Below are 21,655 nucleotides of genomic sequence, written 5' to 3' on the forward strand. Positions count from 1 at the left end.
GCTAACCACAGGTTGAGAGATGTCGTGCCAACCACACAATTTTGCGATGCTGTTTGCAAATGTTCGTTGGGACTATGGTTTCGGGAAACAGAAACGTTGAACTATGTTGGTAACAACAGAACTTGAGACCATACTGGCTAGCAATGCTTTTGGAAAAAATACCACTGATTGATTCTTTCATGAATAGGGCTGATTTTGTTCAACTCACTGAAAGTTAAAAATTATCAGTGAACTTAAATTTCTCCATTAATTGTACTGTCATTGCATGAAAAAGAGCAACAATGACAATTTTATGTTTTATGTTCCACATTGAAGTCAGTCATACAGGTTTGGAATACAGGAGTAAATAATGACAAAATAATGGGTGAACTATCCCTTCACTAATACTTGCCTTCAACAGTAATGCTCAAACTCAAACCTTGATCACTGTATTAAAGCCTATCAATGTTCAGTAAGAGCAACTTACAACGAATACAGTAACGAGCAAGTTGAGACGTGATGAAACAGAAAACGCACTGGGTAAGAGGTGTGGAAGCATCCTCTGTTCCCCTCCAATCAGAAACCACATGATGAGAAATATAAGTTAAAGATACAAAAAAGGAACAAAACAGAGTGTCAAAGATAGTGGCGGAGAATTGGACACTCATCTAGGGAAGGGCTGTTGTCGGGAGGGTGAAGAAGGACCAGAGACTGGTCGATGGAGAGGCGACTGGGTGGGAGACATTCGAGGGCTCAACTCGCCCGTTTGAAGACGCCACATAAGCTCTTCGTTGGTGCGACTCAGTCGCTTCTTCTCGTTGCTCTCTTTCTCAACGTACACCTGCAGGTTGGCGTTTTCCTCCGACAGTTGCCTGGTAGAATAGAGGAAACAACTAATGAGAATTCTTCTGTAGCTCTAGGCCATGAACACACTGTAAAGTTTCAGGAGTGACAACCGCATTTAAATACAGGAGTCTATCCCCTTAATTATCCTTCCGTGTTTATATGGAACACGACTCAAAATTGTGATGATTGACAGCATGGTAATCAAAGCGACGTTCTGGCATCTTGTGTGTTTGGTGTCCGTTAAGCAATATTACAGCAACCAAAGATTCGTTATGTTCTGCAATTTTAACTAAACCACCGTCGACAGAGGCGTTGTGTTTTCTTTATGCTTGTAAGGCTCATACGCAGAGCACGATCTTGAAGTTTTGCCATGTCCACTTATAAGCGTTTTTTGAGTTTGCTGTCTGCTTTTAAAGTGATCAAGTTTATGGAGTTATTAAAAGTTGGGAAGGTGTGGGTCGCAATATTTTGGGTCTTATTTTCAATATAAAGCATTTTGTACTTATGGTACTTTAGTTTATTATGGGCTTGTTCTTGTTCACTGTTTTTTGTAATAAGATCTGGCGAGTCAACGCTCGTAACTCTTTCCCTGTGGTTTTCTTGCAACGCACACATACAGAAGAGACACACATCTCTGAAACACGTTTTAATACGTCATTAACAACTAAATGTTTAGTTCCGTTCTACTCACAATGTGTATGAATGTAGAATGCGGTTGTCACTCCTTTAAATTACTAAACTGTATAGAACAGGATTAAGCACTAAAAGGTGAACTGTTAACCGAATTTAACTGCATGTGAATGTGGCCTTAAAGTAGTCATAGTAAGGAAATCACAATTTCATTGCTCTTTTGAAAGAGTTTCTGTCATGACAACTCTCACAGTGTTTGGCATGGTAACGTGACAATGTTGATATGTTTGGTCTTGGCGGAGTAGATCTGCTACGCTGTTGCTGCTGCAGAGCAAGTACAGGACTTGCTACTGCCAATTAGGGCTGTCACTTTTGTGAAAAAATCCTGTTCGATTTTTGAGACATAAGTGTTCATTGAATCGATTGTAAAATCGATTTTCCATGTCTAAAGACGTTTCCATTTTAAACGTCAAATAAGGGCAAATCCACGGACAACGAACAGGCATTAGGACGAACGTAAAGAGGGCGCTTGAGACGCGCACAAGTCAGCAAATATTCCTGATGATTTATTGGCGTGAAGTTTCGTACACAGTGACAAACAGGAGTGCAACATTCTCGAAAAACAATAAGCAGAGTGGACTGCCATAGCATAAATGAAAAACATTACCTCAGTCTTGGCTGTGTTTACGATTAGAAATGTCAAACAAATTTCGCCTGCGTAGGCGATTGTAGACGCGTAGCCCGAATTTGTATCTGAATGCATGAGAGTGTCTGCATACCGGCAGAATTCACAGTTTTGTAGTAAAAAGAGAAACATTATGCAGTAAGATAATTTGCTGTTATGCGTGTTTGTCAGAGCCTGCAGTTGCTGTGTGACGCGCGTTCGCTGCGGGTGTATCGTGACGAGCTGGACGCGCTCCGAGAAAAGACCGTTAAAATCGATTCCCTATTTTAGTTTTCGAAACTTGCGTTGGTTGGTCCAATCGATTGTGCAATCGATTTTCGAACGTAAAGTGACAGCCCTACTGCCAATACACAACACGCTGCTGTGAGCAAGTAAGACATGCAAGCTGCTGTACAATATAGTGTACAAGAATTACCCTTAGCAGATCTATACAGGTGGAGCTGAAGGTGGAGGGTTTGAAGGTTGAGCAGCGAGATCATTGGCTACTGATATAGCAGAAACCAAGCAGTTGTGCCTTATAGAGAGTGATGTGATGAATTGCAAGCAGATTGAGTTAAGGACCTATTAGCATGCACAGTCTAGAATTTTATGACAGAATTTTGTATTTGATTTACTTCCTACTCAGTACCTTTAAAGGTATAAACTATAAATGTTTTATAAAGACCTGGACGTTGCGACGTTGCGGTCAATCCTGTCTTTTAGGTCTTCATTTTGCTGCTGCAACACCTGAATACGCTCCTCCAACAGAACGTTCTTTTGGGCCTGTGCAAAAACATGACAAACACACTAAATCACTGAAAAACTGTGACATTTCTACTTTCAAAGGAGAACTTAGTGATTTATTCCTTATTATGTAAATTCAAATGAGATGGAAACTCCAGTCATATCAGAGGATATAATAAGTGTTTAATTATATATAGGCGGTTACCAACAATGGGGTACCAACAATGTATCTTGGGGTACCAACAATGTATCTTGTTAAGTGTTATTGGACACTTTTTTTGGGTGACAAATACATCTGCATATAAGGCATTTCTTATGGCCTTTGTAAAACCTTTTTTGCCTGATAACACATCCACACTGATAGGTGTCAGTATAAGTTTAAAAAGAATGAGAAGACTATCGTAAAACTAAGTAAAAGTAAATAAAGTACAACTTTAAAGACCCCATGAAACCTGTCCTATGTTGACCGATTCCATTTTGAAATAGAAGTGTGGGTGGGACATATGGAAGAGGTGCACTGGGTCCAAAATCGAAAACTTTGAGGAAAACCTACAATATATTATGTAAAAAACAGTACACCAAAAGAGTAGTATGTCCGAATACATAGTATTTGAAAAACAGAAGGCGAAAATCCCTGGATGACCTACTACTACTTCCACTGAGATTCTGACGTGCGCATTCGATGAACACTTTATGGCAGTGAAGCGACGCACCTGACGCTGTAGGTCATGGAACAATATACAACGGATAGTTCCGGTCCTTGATTCTGATTGGTTGAGCCGCATTCGAAGTTACTCAACAAACATAAATTACTCAACAAACATACACCTGTGATCGTATTAAATTAGTATTACTGCGAAACTGCCGTTTGTGATTCTTTGTTGCTGGATGTGTTGTTTGGCAACCTCTTTAGAACTACATTGCTTGGCAGAGGAATAAATGTGTTATAACATTTAACACGTATTTTTTGTAGCTGGTGTTTATTTTATGAATAAAATAAATATTAAAATGAATATTTTTATGGAGTAACCGTTTTATAAAAGCAATAAGCCCCTTGAAGCCGTATTTTACAGTGATTTTAGAACAGATAAGGGGCATTGTTAGGCACAACGCGGAGCGGCTTCACTGGGCTTATTGCTTTAGTGAAACGCATGGCGGATGTAGTACGTACAAATTTTGCGATGTAAATTCAAATGTAGTACCTACTCGGACAGTACGCAATTTCAGATGCAGTGGTGGTCTTTTTTTATTACTTTAGTTACCCCACAAACTATGATTGGCTACTTTCTGATTGGCAGGGGGAGGGACATTCTTATTTTATAGAGCATTTGATTGGACAGAAATCTGTGTAGTACAACATGAGTCATCAATATTTTTGGCCTATTTTCCTATAAAAAAGAATTTTACACATGCTTATGAGTACAGGGAATAAAAGTCACAAAACATCTAATTTCATGGAGATTTTAATAATTAAAGCCATCTCTTTCTCTATTGTAATTCACCATTTTTTCCAGCTCTGAAATTTTGAGCTCCTGTTGATGAATCTGCTGGTTCTTCATCTCCAGAACCTCTTTAAGACTCTTCAGGTCCTCCTCAATATGCTGATATGGAGCAAGAGCATCCTGTACACATACAAACACACAAATTCAAATTACTTCAAATCTGAATCACATTTAACACATTTTTAATTTTTTAAAAATCACAGCTTCATCGGAAGGTTATGATACTTGGTGACTTTTCTGGGATTAGGTATGTGAATACAAAAAAAAATTGAGGTCATGATCCGAGCATGCTAAGTGGCCGTAAAAAAAAAAAAGTCCCTTTCGTGGTCTTCGGTCAAAAATGACCGACCCATAGGAAATGAATGGGAAATTTACAAAAACACAAAAATTCTCTGAATTTTTGTCTGTACAATCTACAAATCGGACACGATTCTAAAAAAACTACACCGCAGTAAAGGGGTGACACTCTACAACATCAAGAGTGCAAAAAATTCACACCCACACACACACACACACACACACACATACAAACACACGTTTATACACATACACACCAATAAATTCAGATTACAAAAATCTGTTTTGAATTTTTAAAAATCACAGCTTCATCAGAATGTTACGAAACTTGGTGACTTTTCTGCCATTAGGTATGTGAACACACAAAAAAATTGAGTTCATGATCCGAGCATGCTAAGTGGTCGTAAAAAAATTATTTATGATTTTGGTCTTCGGTCAAAATTACCCCCATAGGAAATGAATGGGAAATTGACAAAAACACAAAAATTCTCTACAAATCAGCCACGATGCAGAAAAAAAATGCTCAGCAATGAAGGGGTGAAGCTCTAAAACATCAAGAGTGAAAAACATAACTTAACTAATAATTATAATTAATATATGTATATATAATTAATATAATAATTATTACAATTATTAAAATAATAATTAATAAAATATTATAAACCTTGGCAAAAAGTATTATTTGAGAATTTCTAAAAAAATACATTCAATTCACATCTTAAAATTAAGTAATTTGGTCCAAAAACAACTAGAATTCACAAACATCTCCATATAGAGCTATACAGGCATCTAGTGGTAAACCCATGCAATATCATGTTTTATTTAATTTTATGATTAATAAATTGATGATTTTTTTTTTTCTGAAAGCCTAGTCTCTATTTTACCCGAAAATACTGCATAAAAAAAAATAAAAAAATCATTATTTTCAATGGCAAAAAATGGACTATAAATATTGCATAAATATTAATAAGTTCAATGAAATTCTCTCAAAATTCTAAATTAAAAAGAATAAATATTATAGAACAAAAATAAATTGCATTGGTTTTTACTGGGATGGAGGAAGTTTCATTTTTAGGTGTCCGGTCATTTATGACCGGGAAGGCCCCCAGTGTGACTGCTAAACGAAGACCATCAGAGGGTTAATCATATAATTACCAGAATTAGATTATAATTATATGATAAAATATAAATTAACTACAATTTATTAAGTATAAAGAATGCCTATGTATAAGCTTCTTTCAACAATTTTAATTAAGTAACACAATTAAGAATTTAATTAATCAATTAATTTTTCTTTTAATGTATGAGCTAAACTAGATACACTTAAAAAATCAAGGTTCTTAATTGGCATCTAAGGTTCCATGAAGAACTTTTAACATCCATGGGTCCTTTACATTTCACAAAAGACTCTTTAGAGTGCAGAATAGTTCTTTAGATTATTAAAATATTCTTCACACTAAGGAAAAAACTTTCTTTAAAGAACTTACTGAAAGGTTTTTTGGGGAACCAAAAATGTCTCTTCTATAGGGGCTTTTGCACTGTGTAGTTATAGGAACTCAGTTAGAGGAAATAGCCTCCAGGACGGTCCCCCGAGGACTACATTTTCCCCTAGGGCCATTTTCCTGGTTGCATTTACACCGCCAGTAGGAACTCTGAAGTGACATAAATTAACACACAGCATTCAAAGCTGGAGGATGGAGGACGGCGTGATCGGAGCTGTGCTTTTGTTGTGTCTTGGGTTTCGTGATAACGGAGATGGAATGTAGACGTTTAAATTATGTGATTAAAAGAGTAAAAAGGAGGGCTAAGAGACTAAATATCCTACGACAACTTGCAGTGCTATTGGATATTTCCTACTTCCCACTTCAGAAGTCATGATTGGAAGCTCATCGCATTCAAGTGCTTTGTTGTCGGAAAGAACAGGAATCATGGAGGACACCAGGTTTATTCTTGCCTATTTATTGGGGAAATCCTCTTGAAGCCAAAAAGATATTTAGCAACCCATTCATTGTCAACGCTATCTATAGTCAGCTTGCTGAAGATTCCGGAATTGCGTTCAAATACAGGCTATTTTAGCTGTGTATAAAACATACAATACGCTTCAAATTATTTTTTTTATACGTATGTAAATATGCACTACTTTAACGACAAGACGGCGTAGCTGTTGTGGAAAAAAACGAATAAAGAATTGCAGTCACAGCAGCAATCGTTCTCCTCTCTTTTTTTAGTTTATGTTTTAAGTTTATGGCACGGCCAACTCAGGAACTTGGGTATCAAAATGATCCCCAAGCTTCCCAGTGGTACATATGACTTGAGAGGGCATTCAAATCCAATTTTTAACTAGACAACTTGTGTTTACGATTAGTGTGTTTACATGGCCTTTAGGGTTGTGGTGTTTCGTATGGCATGCGTTCGGCCAATTAAAGTACAGTTACATCACTGGTACCTCCTGGGTTAGACCCTACTCTGAAGTAAGAGCTAATCTAGTTCCTCCAAAAGGTGTTCCTATAACTAAAGTCATTCCCAGTTCCTGCGGTGCGAACACGCCAAAAAGAGGGTACTTCCACCAATAGTTATAGGAACTATGAAAACGTCCCTCCAGTGCAAAAGCCCCTTATGGCATCGTTTAAAAAAAAAAACGTTTGAAACCTTTATTTTTAAGAGTACAGAGAAGGAAAGAAAGTAAACAAGTATCCAGTATGCAAACTCCTTCAACACTGTTTAAAACGCATCCCTGGATGTCCAGAGTGAGCCGAGGTGTAATCTAGACAAGGACGGTGACCAATAAATGAACATTCTGCAATCATTCACCCTCGTTCCAGATCTTTCTTTTGAAGAACACAGAGGACAATTTTTTGGGGAGAAAAAAGGTGGCACTTTATTTTACAGTCCTGTTTCACATGTACATACTATATACTTATTGTTGTAATTATAATAACTGGGTAATAACTATGTACTAGTCCTGAACCTACCCCTAAACCTAACCTAAACCCATGTAGTTACCTTGTATTACTCAGTACTTTCTTGGAAAATACACTGAAAGTACATTGAAAGTGCACATACTGTAAAATAGAGTGCAATCAAAAAAAATTCAAATGAAGCATTTCCTGGGGATGAACTTTTCTCTAAATACCACTGGCCACACACAAATCAAAAGAGAACTTCAAGGACAGTACCACTATCTGCTCATCTGTGCTTCTGCGCAGTGCTTCTTCAAAACGCTTGGCTCGGTCTCGCAGAGTTCGGTTCTGAAATGTCAATGTGTCCACCTGATCCTAAACACAGCACAGAAACACACCCCTTTACACGTGCCCTCATAAATACAACACACATGTTGGCATTCAGAGTGAGGACATGCAGTACCTGCAGTGAGAGTCTGAGTTTCTCAAATTCCTCTTCCATTGACCTCTTTTGCTGCTCATGTGCCATCTTCAGGTCTTAAAAGAAACAACCAGTTCATGTTAGTAAGAACACACTGATGAAGAGGAATTAACACACAGTTTGGATTCAACAGTCAGTAGTGATGTTGTTAAGCAGAAGTTACCAGAGCTCTCTTAGTGGGCAAAACCTATTTGCTACTATAGACCTTCTAGCTCAAATAACGCTGTCTAAGTTTTTAGACAGTCGCTTTGATTTCTGGGTGTGTGATGGATGTGTCTGTCAGCAGGACTCACTCTTGATGGTTCTGGTGTGTTCTTCCTGTAAAGTGGCCAGTGTGGCACCATGAGTCGCTTCCATCTCCACCATGGCCGTCTCATGGTTTTCACTCATCTCCTCGATCTAACAACAAAAACGGTTGTTTTTCAGCGTTTAAAAGGTGCTCTGGAATATTAGATTATTTTTGCTCAAATGCAGCAATTTCTGTATAACGTATATCCGACCATCCATAGTAAATTCACAGCCGCGTTTCCACCCAAATTCCACCGACAATTTGTCCCAGGAAATTTTTTCCCTCCAGATCTGTTGCTGTCTGCATTTCCATCGCTTTCTAAAGTACCGTGAAGATTAGGCTAAGTAGTCCGGTGACATAGGATTTCATCCTCTGAATTTAAGCTTATTAAAGCCTGAACCTCGTCATCGGTCCATCGGTCGTATTTTTTAAACTACATTGTTGATTCGGATAGCAAACAACTCTTACTGCACACACCGCAACAGACTTTTAAAAATGGTGGTTGAAATAAAATGTCAACCAATCAAAATGCTGCGTGAACTCAACCAATCAGCATGTTTGGCGCCCAAGTCCCACCCCTGAACTTTGAAAAAGTACTACCTCGCCAGCAGGAACTTTCTGAGGGGGGGATATTTACCTGGAACTTCATTAAGACCCTGGTTCCTGCGGTCGAAACACACCGAGTACCACCCCAAAGTCCCTAGTTCCTAGGGAAAGTTCCTGCGGTGGAAACGCGGCTATAGTATCTCAATTTGTGTGTCAAGTTCACCAAACTTAAATCCAACACAGAATTCAAAGAGGGAAATATCTTTGCCAACAGAACTAGTTTAAACTAGTTCAAGTCAAAATTGAAGTATACTTTGGGTTACTTTTCAGACTACATAAACATGCAAACACCTTCCAGGCTTTCTTAATCCTCGCTGAGCCTTCACACCATGCAGTCTTTAGTGTATAATGCTAAAATAAAATCCTCTTCAAGGTGTGTCAATAGTAATCTCAGGCTGAATCTAAAATCGCCCCCTATTTGGGGGGACAGCCATTTGTAGTGGTGTCCAAAACCATAGTGGACGTTATCGAGTGCACTCATTCAATCCCACAATGCACCGCAATAATGAGTGTACAACCGATGTACGCTCAACGGCTGTCCGAATTCACTCACTCATTTTTATCCACTCCTTCAAGTGAACAGTTTTAGTGGACTAACGTAGGGGATACAGTGAGGAAAATAAGTATTTGAACACCCTGCTATTTTGCAAGTTCTCCCACTTGGAAATCATGGAGGGGTCTGAAATTGTCATCGTAGGTGCATGTGCACTGTGAGAGACATAATCTAAAAAAAAATCCAGAAATCACAATATATGATTTTTTAACTATTTATTTGTATGAAACAGCTGCAAATAAGTATTTGAACACCTGTCTATCAGCTAGAATTCTGACCCTCAAAGACCTGTTAGTCTGCCTTTAAAATGTCCACCTCCACTCCATTTATTATCCTAAATTAGATGCACCTGTTTGAGGTCGTTAGCTGCATAAAGACACCTGTCCACCCCATACAATCAGTAAGAATCCAACTACTAACATGGCCAAGACCAAAGAGCTGTCCAAAGACACTAGAGACAAAATTGTACACCTCCACAAGGCTGGAAAGGGCTACGGGGAAATTGCCAAGCAGCTTGGTGAAAAAAGGTCCACTGTTGGAGCAATCATTAGAAAATGGAAGAAGCTAAACATGACTGCCAATCTCCCTCGGACTGGGGCTCCATGCAAGATCTCACCTCGTGGGGTCTCAATGATCCTAAGAAAGGTGAGAAATCAGCCCAGAACTACATGGGAGGAGCTGGTCAATGACCTGCAAAGAGCTGGGACCACCGTTTCCAAGGTTACTGTTGGTAATACACTAAGACGTCATGGTTTGAAATCATGCATGGCACGGAAGGTTCCCCTGCTTAAACCAGCACATGTCAAGGCCCGTCTTAAGTTTGCCAATGACCATTTGGATGATCATGGGAGAAAGTCATGTGGTCAGATGAGACCAAAATAGAACTTTTTGGTCATAATTCCACTAAACTTGTTTGGAGGAAGAAGAATGTTGAGTACCATCCCAAGAACACCATCCCTACTGTGAAGCATGGGGGTGGTAGCATCATGCTTTGGGGGTGTTTTTCTGCACAGGGGACAGGGCGACTGCACTGTATTAAGGAGAGGATGACCGGGGCCATGTATTGCGAGATTTTGGGGAACAACCTCCTTCCCTCAGTTAGAGCATTGAAGATGGGTCGAGGCTGGGTCTTAATGACCCGAAGCACACAGCCAGGATAACCAAGGAGTGGCTCTGTAAGAAGCATATCAAGGTTCTGGCGTGGCCTAGCCAGTCTCCAGACCTAAACCCAATAGAGAATCTTTGGAGGGAGCTCAAACTCCGTGTTTCTCAGCGACAGCACAGAAACCTGACTGATCTAGAGAAGATCTGTGTGGAGGAGTGGGCCAAAATCCCTCCTGCAGTGTGTGCAAACCTGGTGAAAAACTACAGGAAACGTTTGACCTCTGTAATTGCAAACAAAGGCTACTGTACCAAATATTAACATTGATTTTCTCAGGTGTTCAAATACTTATTTGCAGCTGTATCACACAAATAAATAGTTAAAAAATCATACATTGTGATTTCTGGATTTTTTTTTTAGATTATGTCTCTCACAGTGGACATGCACCTACGATAACAATTTCAGACCCCTCCATGATGTCTAAGTGGGAGAACTTGCAAATAGGGATGCAACGATTATAGATTTTGTTGGTACGATTATAGTCTGAGGAATAATCATGGTTTCACGGTTATCACGATTATTTTGCATTCATTAATTTCACAACACTATTAGTTTATAAAATCACACGAAAACTCCTTATATTTTAAAGTGTTATTTATTGCTGCTCAGCAACCAAATAATACACCACAAAATAATAATACAAACAAACAAGTCCATTTCTCTCTTTGGAATTAAAGAAAAGTGGAAAAAAAAAGATTTTTGACTTACTTTAACACTGAAAATAAATAACAATAAAAATAAAAATAGCCTTTTGAACTAGTTCATAGTTCTTTTTTTTTCATGCTTTTTTTTTTCATTTTTCAAAATGATTGCCACAGCCCATATTGAACCACAGACAATTATTTTATCAGTTTTAACACTGAAGCTATGCGTCAGATGTTTGTTTCCCATCCTCACCGACCTTGTCATAAAACTGGTTTAAATACGACGACTCCTTGCTGCTTTTTGTTTTTATTTAACGTGATGAGTCGTTCATGAACGATCCATTCATTGCGCCTGTCACGTGACAAATGAACGAAAGACTCTGAAGTTAAAGTAATTATTGATGTTTCCTGTAAACGATTTTTGACGGCATTATAATGATTTCTTAATTCAGAATATGATAAAGATTGCAGAGGTGGATATGTTCTGGGAATTTTGCAGTTAATAGTATAACATTTAAAGCCCCTTAAATGAACGAAATGACTCGAAAAAAGATTTGTTCATTTTGATGAACGAGATCGAATCAGTAGTGGCTGGTGTTGCCAGATTGGGTGTTTTTTCCCGCTACATATTAAGGCCGGTTTATGGTGTGTTTTAGCTGTGTTTTCGCCTGGAAGGCTCTTTAGAAATCTGGCACTCTATTGAAGGAAGTTAAACTGAGAGCGCGGCGTTCACAGACCAGAATGGACGAGTTCATAGTAACGTTCATCAGGCAGTAATACAGTACGTTCAGTTCACGTTCGCCCAAAATATGAACTAGTTCCGTGCTCCGTGTCTCATAAGCTCTTATAATGTTTTCATTTTGCGCAAGATGCAACATTTCCGTTCCGTGAAACACAAACGCGGTGTTGTGGAGCCTTTACGATTAATTAACCGTGACGAATTAAAGCGCGGTTAATTGTGAAATCGGTTAATCGTTGCATCCCTACTTGCAAAATAGCAGGGTGTTCAAATACTTGTTTTCCTCACTGTATTTAGGGGCACGATTTCAGATTCAGCCCCAGTCTTTATACTCAGTTACTTCCTCGTCTCACCTGGTCCTGGTGCTGGGAGCGTAGCTGCACCAGGTGGCTGTTCTGTTGTTGCCGGAGTCGCTGAATCTCAGAGTTGTGCTCCTCTACCAGTCTCTCCTGTAGGGCCTTGAGCTCCTGCTGTTGCTCCTCTTGGAGTGCTTTCAGCTCCCGCTCAAAACTCTGCTCCAGCTGAGCCTTCTCACCCTGCAGACGCTCCCATCGCTGAACACTGACCACTGGAGAGACCGAAAATGGTTTGTTATGGGCAGTGAAAAGGACATACTTAACCTTGAGAAAATGTGTATTGTTAGTAGCTACAAACCAACATTTGGTGTCAAAATTGAAGACTGAGTGACAGATTTAAATATGCAAAATTTTCAGCCATGTTACTTTCAACCTTGGTACCTATTCTGGTGAAGAAATTAATATGTGAGCTCTTTAATTTTCTATTAATTAAATATGGGGTTTGCACATTTTGACAACACCGTTACCAAAATTTGAGCTTTACCAAAATAAAAATATTTTTAATCCTAACATATAAAAACCCCTGATTTGTGTGCTCTTGCAATTTTATAGCAATCAATATTAAATGATCAACATTTAAAAAAATGTATTCACCAGAATAGGTACCAAGGTTCAAAGAAACAGGTTCACACATTTAGCATAAATAAAGCTGTCACTCAGGCTGGCAATTTTTAGTTTGTAGCAGTTATTTTAGTATTATTGAGATGCTATTTGTTTATTGAGATGCTAATATGTTTATGTTTTCATTTTAGTTTCAGTTAAAATCTTAGTAATTTTGCTGTATTTTTTTGTCATTTTTCAGAAGTTTTATTTATTTATTTTTAAATATCTATATAGTTTTTTTTAAATACATTTTTATTTGTTCAGTTTTAGTTTTATCAAGATAAACTAAATAAAAATGGGAAATGTTACCTTTGCAATTAGCTATAATAACATAAATTTATGTTTTTGTATATTTTTTTTAATTTCAGTTAAAAAAAAATATGTTTTAAACCTGGTTTGTAGATATTGATAAACTTAAATTTCCCATAAATTAAAGAAAAACATTTGTTTGAATAACTAGGCTTGAAGCTTGAGCTTGACGAATGCAGTCAACACATCAATATTTGTAAAAACTGATCAAATGGAAAGACATGCTGTAGAAAGAGAACAAGTCATGTTTCTTGGGTGTAACAATTTTAAGGAATAGCATATTTTTCATAATAAGGGGAAATCATGCTGTAACAGGCTTGCATGCAAAATAACACAGATGAATATAGAGTATTTGGTGATTATTTGATCAATCAAAATTATGACATTGAATGGTTTTATACAAGATATTTGATGCATTTAAAACTAGCTGATTTTCATCCTAGTTTAATTGTATATTACAAAATAGTTTACCTACCAATTTTAAAACTTTATAAACAAAATAAAATGGAATTGTGCCAGTAAAGTGTGCCATATTTGTAGAATATGACACTCAACTTCACTTCAAATGATGTGGGACGAGTCATGTGCCAAATTAAATATGACGGGATGGAAAGAGAAAAATGGCATTTACAAATAAGCAATCTGAGAAGGTCAGTTTGTTTTTTATTTCTTGAGTGGTTAACCTCATTCTAACATTTGTAAGTATGCTGCGGCACAAGTGGGCGACATGAGATCACTGTTGTGTGTGTGATGTCCAGAGAAGACTTACCCACTTCATCCCTGATCCTGGCTAACTGCAGGGATAACTCCCTCTCCTTCACGACAGCGCTCTCGCTCTGGAAAACACACACGGAGAGATACACAAATGTGTTATGAATTGCTCCACACAGAATCTGCAAACTCACATGAGTGCAGGGGAAAATTAGGCAGTGGAACTGATGTTCAACAGTGCTTACCACAGTAAATGTGTTATCAAACGTTTCAAAATTTTGTTATGAATAAAAATCTGCAAAATTGCGAATAACTCTATGCTGCTCACTTTTAACTAAACATACCAGCCAAAATACCACTTTAAAAAAGGACCTATTTATGCTTTTTTAAATTTTCAACTTCCTTTAGTGTGTACTGTTGCTGTTTGAGCATGAAACAGGTCTGCAAAGTTACAAAGCACAAAGTCACTCCAAAGGCAGTTGCTCTCTATATCAGTAAATACTGTTTCTGAACTCCCTGAAACGCCTCCATTGTAGTCTTGAGTTTTGAGTATTCCTCATTTAAAGGCACAATATGTATTTTTTTTGCTTTAAAAATATAAAAAATCACTATATCTATGTTATATATTTTTTAAAGTTGTGTATTTACATTATCCCGACAGTTCCAATTAACTTCTAAATCCAGAGAAATTAATATTTTAATTCGAAGACACGGACCGTGTCTTTATTTCCGTTATGTCGCAGTCAATGGCATCATATCTGCGTTGTCCCTGGTTTCCGCCTATGGTGCCATGGTAACCAGAGCTATGAGCAGAGCCCTCTGATTAACCAAAGCGACAGACGCAGACATCTGTGGAGTTCGCAATGTCTATTTGCACGCTGTTGTTGTTTCATTCAAACATTATGGACCATGGCAAGCAGACTTTGGATAAAAAAGGAGAACTAAAACGAGAATCAATATCAGCGCGGTGTTTTCGAGATGCCGAGAGCTCCCATAGACAGTATATAAACGAGAGCCCCACGTCCGAGACTTCGACCGCTTCTACATGTACTTTATTAAACAGGTGAGCACATTTATATAAAACTAATCAATGTTATATAACGTTAGTTCAACAATGATAAAATGTTAGAATATGATCTGTATGTTATTCTAATGTTGATCTAGCTTACTGCTAGTCTCATACAGACAAACTAACACATACTTTTCAACACATTCAAATGCAGTTTAGTGTGCTAGTGTAACGTTAGACCAGGTGAAACAGCGCTGCGTTACCTCACAAGTTTAATTTGTCAATTAAACTTGCCTGTGAGTAGTAATTCTGCACTTGCGTGTAGTTCGGTAGAATGAAATGTCCATACTCCTTTTATATCCGCTGGACTCGCGTCGCGTGTGGAGCTGATAGCTGTCTCTTAGCAATCCCGAACTGCTTCATATCACAGTCACGATAAAAGCATAGATGTATTCAGTCAACCATAAACATTATTAGATCGGCCGGCTTGACGTTGACGACAACGTCCATAATTCTTAGCATGTGTTGCGTCATCAAACTACGCCTTTGTTATTGTAAAGAGGTTAGCGACCCCTAGTGGAGAAAAAATCCCATACTGTAAGTTCAAATAATTCACGCTCAAGGAACACGCAAAATAAATGTACGAAGCCTGGTTGAGTTTGTTAGTAGTGTGTTGAAACTTAATATGGTTATAGTAAGGGGCGTGACATTTCCCAACACACTTGAAGCAGTTGACCAATCACCAAACACACTGGCCCGGCCGACCAATCAGAGCACATTGCACTTTTCAGAAGGAGGAGCTTCATAGAAACAGGAATTAAACAGGGGTGTGTTTCCCAAAAGTTTAGTTAGACAACTACTCCATCATTACCAACATAGTTAAACAATTTTGCAATGAGCATTCGCAAACTTGCGTGGTCGGAGCTACAGCTCTCAACCTGTTTTTAGAAGCATGGTTTTTGTTTCAAATGACATGTGGACTTGCTCTTGCAAGTTAGCAAGCAAACTGTGATTCAGTACATTCTATCTTTAATCCCATTTAAATATAGGTACATATACAATTTGATCTACAGGGTGGGCCATTTATATGGATACACAGTAATAACATGGGAATGGTTGGTGATATTAAAGTCCTGTTTGTGGCACATTAGTATGGCCACCATGGTCACCACCCATCTTGAGGAGTTTGCCCCCTCACATATACTAATGTGCCACAAACAGGACTTTAATATCACCAACCATTCCCATGTTATTACAGTGTATCCATATAAATGGCCCACCCTGTATATATTTTAGCATGTCAACAATCAGCACCTTTTTGAAGAGGGCATAAATACGACATACGCGGGAATCCGCGATGAATCAATCATCAAATAAAGCAAAACGACAGGGAGCAAAAACAGTGAAGTTGTCCACAGTTTGTTACGGATGCTGCAATTAATGTGAAATATGTGAAAAATATTTTTTTAACTTCCAAGCATAAAAATCTAATCTAGTAGACCCCAAAAACAAAATCAAGTCTTTGAAAAAGGGTAGGCTATAATAGGTAGGTCCCCTTTAAACAAGATATCTCTGTATACCAGCAGCACACATAATTAAATACAAAACAATGTTCCTCAACCCTTAAATTAACCCAGCAAGCTCCAGATAAACATGTCACAGACCTCTATCTAACTAGAAGTACCTGTATCTGTTAATAGCACATTTACTCCAAAGTGACATAAATAACAGGAATTTGATGATGCCACAACATAATGAGATGTTTATGATCCATACTTGTTAATAAGAATCAGTGTCAGCAAATGATCCGCCATGAGTCAGCATTTTAACACAGCAGTCATGAATCCTACACTCATTCATCTCCAAACGCCATCTGCTGTTAAAAAACACCTGACCCTCTCACACTGTAAACAAACAGCAGGGTCCAGACCCCATGACCCCACAAATGCCCTGACCTGTCATCATTGTGTCACATCTACAGCTCTCACCCAATCAGATCTTCCTCCAGCACACAACATAGCACGCAGATCCCTGGAGAGAGGCTTTCCATGAATACTAATCCAACTGGCTCGTTCCTCAGCGTAGTTACCTTTCATTTCCTGATGCGAAAGGTCTATAATAGTGAGAGCAAGGTCTCAAGGACTCAGTCGCCATCTATAAAACAAAAGATAAATCTGTAGGGTGTAACACTGTTACAACCCAACACATCTTCAGCTTAAACATGCTTTAAAAACACATATCATGGACTTTCTTATTAGTGATATCTGATGAGCATCACTGTTACTACTGCTCATCTCAGGGGTTAGGACTTTAAATAATCCCATAACCCTAAACATTTTGGTTCTGGAACTTGTCCGGAATCATATTTCTTGTTGAGGAGAAGGTAGCCCTACATCTCTGTGGTATTCTGTACAAATATGTTTACACTAAATAAACTAAATGTAACCACATGCATAGGAACATGCCAGATACCATTCAGAACTCATTAGCACTCAAAACACCCTAGTGACCATATAGCAACATGTTAAAACACACTCAACACAACCACATAGCAGTCCCCTAGCGACAACACTCACAACACCTTAGCAACGTCCTTGCAAAGCTCTAGCAACCACATAGAACACTCTAGCAATACACAAACAAGCACTCACAACACCTTAGCAACCACATAGAAACATCCTGCAACCACCCAGCACACCCTAGCAAATCACATGTAAATACAACACCTTCACAGCAACTACCCAGAAGACCCTATAGTGACAACATACTGTAGCAATAGACAAACAACCACTCAGAATACCTTATAGCAACCACCCAGAAAACCATATAATCCATATAGAAACTGCTCAACAACAAGCAACACACATGGCAACACCCTAGCAACCACCCATATAAACTTAGCGACCACATGGGTATACAAACAGCCACCTTAGCAACCACATAGCAACACTCTAGCAATTGGCCAGAACACCACATTAACCACATGACAACACATAAATAAGCACACACAACTCATAAGAAACCAAAATGCAACACCCTAGCAACCCCCCTGAACACTTTCAGTGACCACATAGTATCCAGAAAACAACCATTCACAAAACCTTAGCAACCACATAGCAACACCTCAGCAAACACCCAGAACACGAAAGCAAGTGCATAGCAGCACATAAAGAACCACTCACAACACCTTAGAAACAACATAGCAATAAACAATCAACCACCCACAACACTACAGCAAGTGCATAGCAACACATAAAGAACCACTCAAAACAAGTTAGCATCCACATAGTAATGACCTATCAAACACCCAGAACACTAAAGCAAGTGCATAGCAACACATAAAGACCCCCTCACAACACCTTAGCAAACACACAGTGACGGCTTAGCAACCACCCAAAGCACTACAGCAATTGCAAAGCAACACATAAAACCCACTCACAACACCTTAAAGGGCCTATATGCGTTTTTCTGAAATTTAAACTCGCGACTGACACCTGTGGCCAAAAAACGGAACTGCTCTTCCTTTCTGCTCGCTCTCGTACGTGCACACTTCACAAGTCATCCGCTGCAAAGAAGTCAACATGATGTTTACAGAGGTAAGAACAGTCAAATACATATATTGTTTGAGAAACTAAGGCTAATTGCTGACTAGCGGTGGTGGCAGAGTGATCTGAAACATTTAACATGAACGCGCTTGACGTCACATCCGCAGACAGTGCGCGAAAAATCCGACCCGACAGAAAATAGGAAAAATAGGATACAGGCTTATAGGTGCACCCACTGTGAGCTGACAAGGTGTCAGTATGCTCATCAGGAGATGATTGAGTCATAAATGGTCAAATAAAAAGGCTATTGTTACACGTTTATTTTGGGGAAAAAGTTGCATATAGCCTCTTTAACCACACAGCAACACCCAAGCCACTCACACAAGAACCATTCACAACACCTTAGCAACCACATAACGACCACCCAGAACAAAACAGCAAGTGCATAGCAACACATCAACATCCACTCACAAAACATTGGGAACCACATAGCAATGCCCAGGCAACCATCCAAAAACATCCAACCGCTCCAACACTGTGGCGACAAGTTTTGCAAGGGCAACACTGACAATTTCTTCAGAAAATGTTAAAATCTAGTTAGTGGCATCAATGCTCATATCATGCAATGTTTCATTTCAAATGTATTAATATAAAAAAGGTCAATAAAGACCAAAAGTGCTTTAAAACAATAGAATTATGATATCAGACCATCTGCATCAAGTGTCAGACTCAGCATTCAGGGTGGGGCTTCCCTCTCCGTAAGAGCACATGTTTGTCTTCACTGACAGCGCGCGCGCACACACACACACACATACACTACCGTCATCACAAAGTATATAAAATGATGAATGTAGAATGAATATGAAATAAACCAGATCTTATGCAAAAAGCATCACTGGTCCTACTTTAGCAAACAAGCAAGAAAGCAGCATCACACACACTCTTCCTGGCATTGTTTCTGTAGTATCCGAACAGCATGTAGGATGGAGACACAGAGAGAGACATTGGCTCATGCTAGGACAAAATGTAGCTTTATAAAAACCTGTCAGGGGAATACCATACGCACACCGACTGAGAGAGAGAGAGGGAGTGGAGGACAGACAGACAGGAGGAGTTAGGGAGAATGTGGTAGAAAAAGGCTAAAATCACCCAACAAACATCCTTACCTCATCCTGTTTTTAGCGTCATAGGCTGACTATTGCAACAACGAGTCGTGCGAGTCTGCGATTCTACACATGTTCTTCAGACAACCCCCAAGCCTCTCGCCCTCTCTCTCTCTCTCACACACACACACACACACACACACACACACTCGGAGATGCTGTGAGGAGGAGGGGTGAATGATGGAGAGATAGAAGAACAGGAGGATGAGATCAATAAAGAAGAAAATAACACGTGTGCATTGTCTGATATCACTGGGTCCACGAACACATTTTCACATACAAGCATTCAATCAGACGAGGGAAAGCATTCCAGATGAAATATGATAAACAACATGTCCTATAGTACAGTGACAACACTTAAACTATGGTAATCATGACATTTGCGGTTGTGTGCAATAAATCCCAAACAATCCCATTTGGAACCAAGCTTTGTGTGTTTGTTTGTTACCAACACCCTAGCAACCATCCAGAACACCCTAGAGACTGCACAGAAACACACCAACATCCACCCACAACCCTTTAGTAACCAGAAAGTAACAACACCCTAGCAACCATCCAGAACACCCTAGAGACTGCACAGAAACACAGCAACATCCACCCACAACCCTTTAGTAACCAGAAAGTAACAACACCCTAGCAACCATCCAGAACACCCTAGAAACTGCACTGAAACACACCAACATCCACCCACAACCCTCTAGCAACCACAAAGTAGCAACGCCCTAGCAACTACCCACAACACCTTAGCAATGCCAGAAAAACCAGCCAAGACACGCTAGTGAACGCATAGCTAACATGCTAACAGCCACTCAGAACGCTTTAACAACCATATAGCAACACCATGGAAACCATCCTGAACACCCTAGCAACTGTATAGCAACATGCAAATACTCACAACACCTTAGCAATGACATAAAAATGTCCATCTAGAATACCCTAGTGACCAAGTAGCATCAATCACTCAGAACACCTTAGCAATCAAAAAAGTAGCAACGCCCTAGCAGCCCCCCACAACACCATAGCAACTGCACGACACTACTAATACTCATTTTTGAATGAGTCTCACAACAGAGAGCCGCATGTTTAGAAAGCCATGTAAAGTAAAAAGAAGTTCGACTTTAAAGGGGTCCTATTATGCCCTTTTATGAAGTCTTGATTTTGTTATTGGGGTCTACTAGAATATGTTTTCATGCTTGATTGTTAAAAAACACATTATTTTTCATATTTTACATTATTACAGCACCTCTCTCCCCAGTCTGGTTGAATGCGTTGTTTTCAATGAAGCCCCTCCTTCCGAAATGTGCTGTGATTGGGTAGCTGGCCCAGTGTGTTGTGATTGGCAGCGCTTAGAGTGTGTTCGGGAAATGTCCCGCCCCTCCATAACCGCAAGCTCTACTCAGATGTAAATATTAAGGATGGCGTCAATTTCAAACCAATTCAAGCCTGATTCAGACTTAAGAATGTTAACGAACAAGAGGATCGTGCAGGACGGATTTCACAGGACGTTTTCGGAGTTGTTTTTTTTTATTTTCTTGCACATTTTATGTTGTACACCATTTAATCATGATTTTTTTTGTGAAAACTAGTAATACAAACAGTAATCAATCCCAAAACCATGGTTGATTTTCCTAACTGTATTTACATCCTGTTTTCGGTCGAAGTCCACAGTAGTCGATTGTCGAGTTCACACGCGTGATCATAGGTACTAAACCTATGCGTGTGAACTCGACAATCGATTACTGTGGACTTCGACCGAAAACAGGAAATAAATACAGGTATGTACGCTGGCTGAATAAACATCATTTTTATTAATATCTTTCACATCTACTGCAGTCAGATTCACTCGTGTTAACTCTAAAGGAATCACTCACATTTTCTGTGCACTTGTAATGACACATCAAGGATGTTAAGAGGCTAAAAGCA

General features: G+C 39.0%; 1 protein-coding gene across 1 annotated transcript in view; it reads right to left on the minus strand.

Annotated features, from left to right (window-relative positions):
* Window positions 1–643: 643 nt before the first annotated feature.
* Window positions 644–21,655, minus strand: part of mtus2b (microtubule associated tumor suppressor candidate 2b) — a gene marked incomplete at both ends in the record, with an annotated part of 42,934 nt that continues 21,922 nt past the window's right edge. Inside the window, 8 exons of the mRNA XM_081370903.1 lie at window positions 644–851; window positions 2,805–2,902; window positions 4,366–4,485; window positions 7,839–7,937; window positions 8,026–8,099; window positions 8,337–8,442; window positions 12,390–12,604; window positions 14,074–14,140. Of these exons, the coding sequence (XP_081227029.1) occupies window positions 644–851; window positions 2,805–2,902; window positions 4,366–4,485; window positions 7,839–7,937; window positions 8,026–8,099; window positions 8,337–8,442; window positions 12,390–12,604; window positions 14,074–14,140 (987 nt within the window). The remainder of the gene's footprint in view (window positions 852–2,804; window positions 2,903–4,365; window positions 4,486–7,838; window positions 7,938–8,025; window positions 8,100–8,336; window positions 8,443–12,389; window positions 12,605–14,073; window positions 14,141–21,655) is intronic.

This window comes from Scardinius erythrophthalmus (genome assembly GCF_964197995.2).
Source record: "Scardinius erythrophthalmus genome assembly, chromosome: 7".
Lineage (NCBI taxonomy): Eukaryota > Metazoa > Chordata > Actinopteri > Cypriniformes > Leuciscidae > Scardinius > Scardinius erythrophthalmus.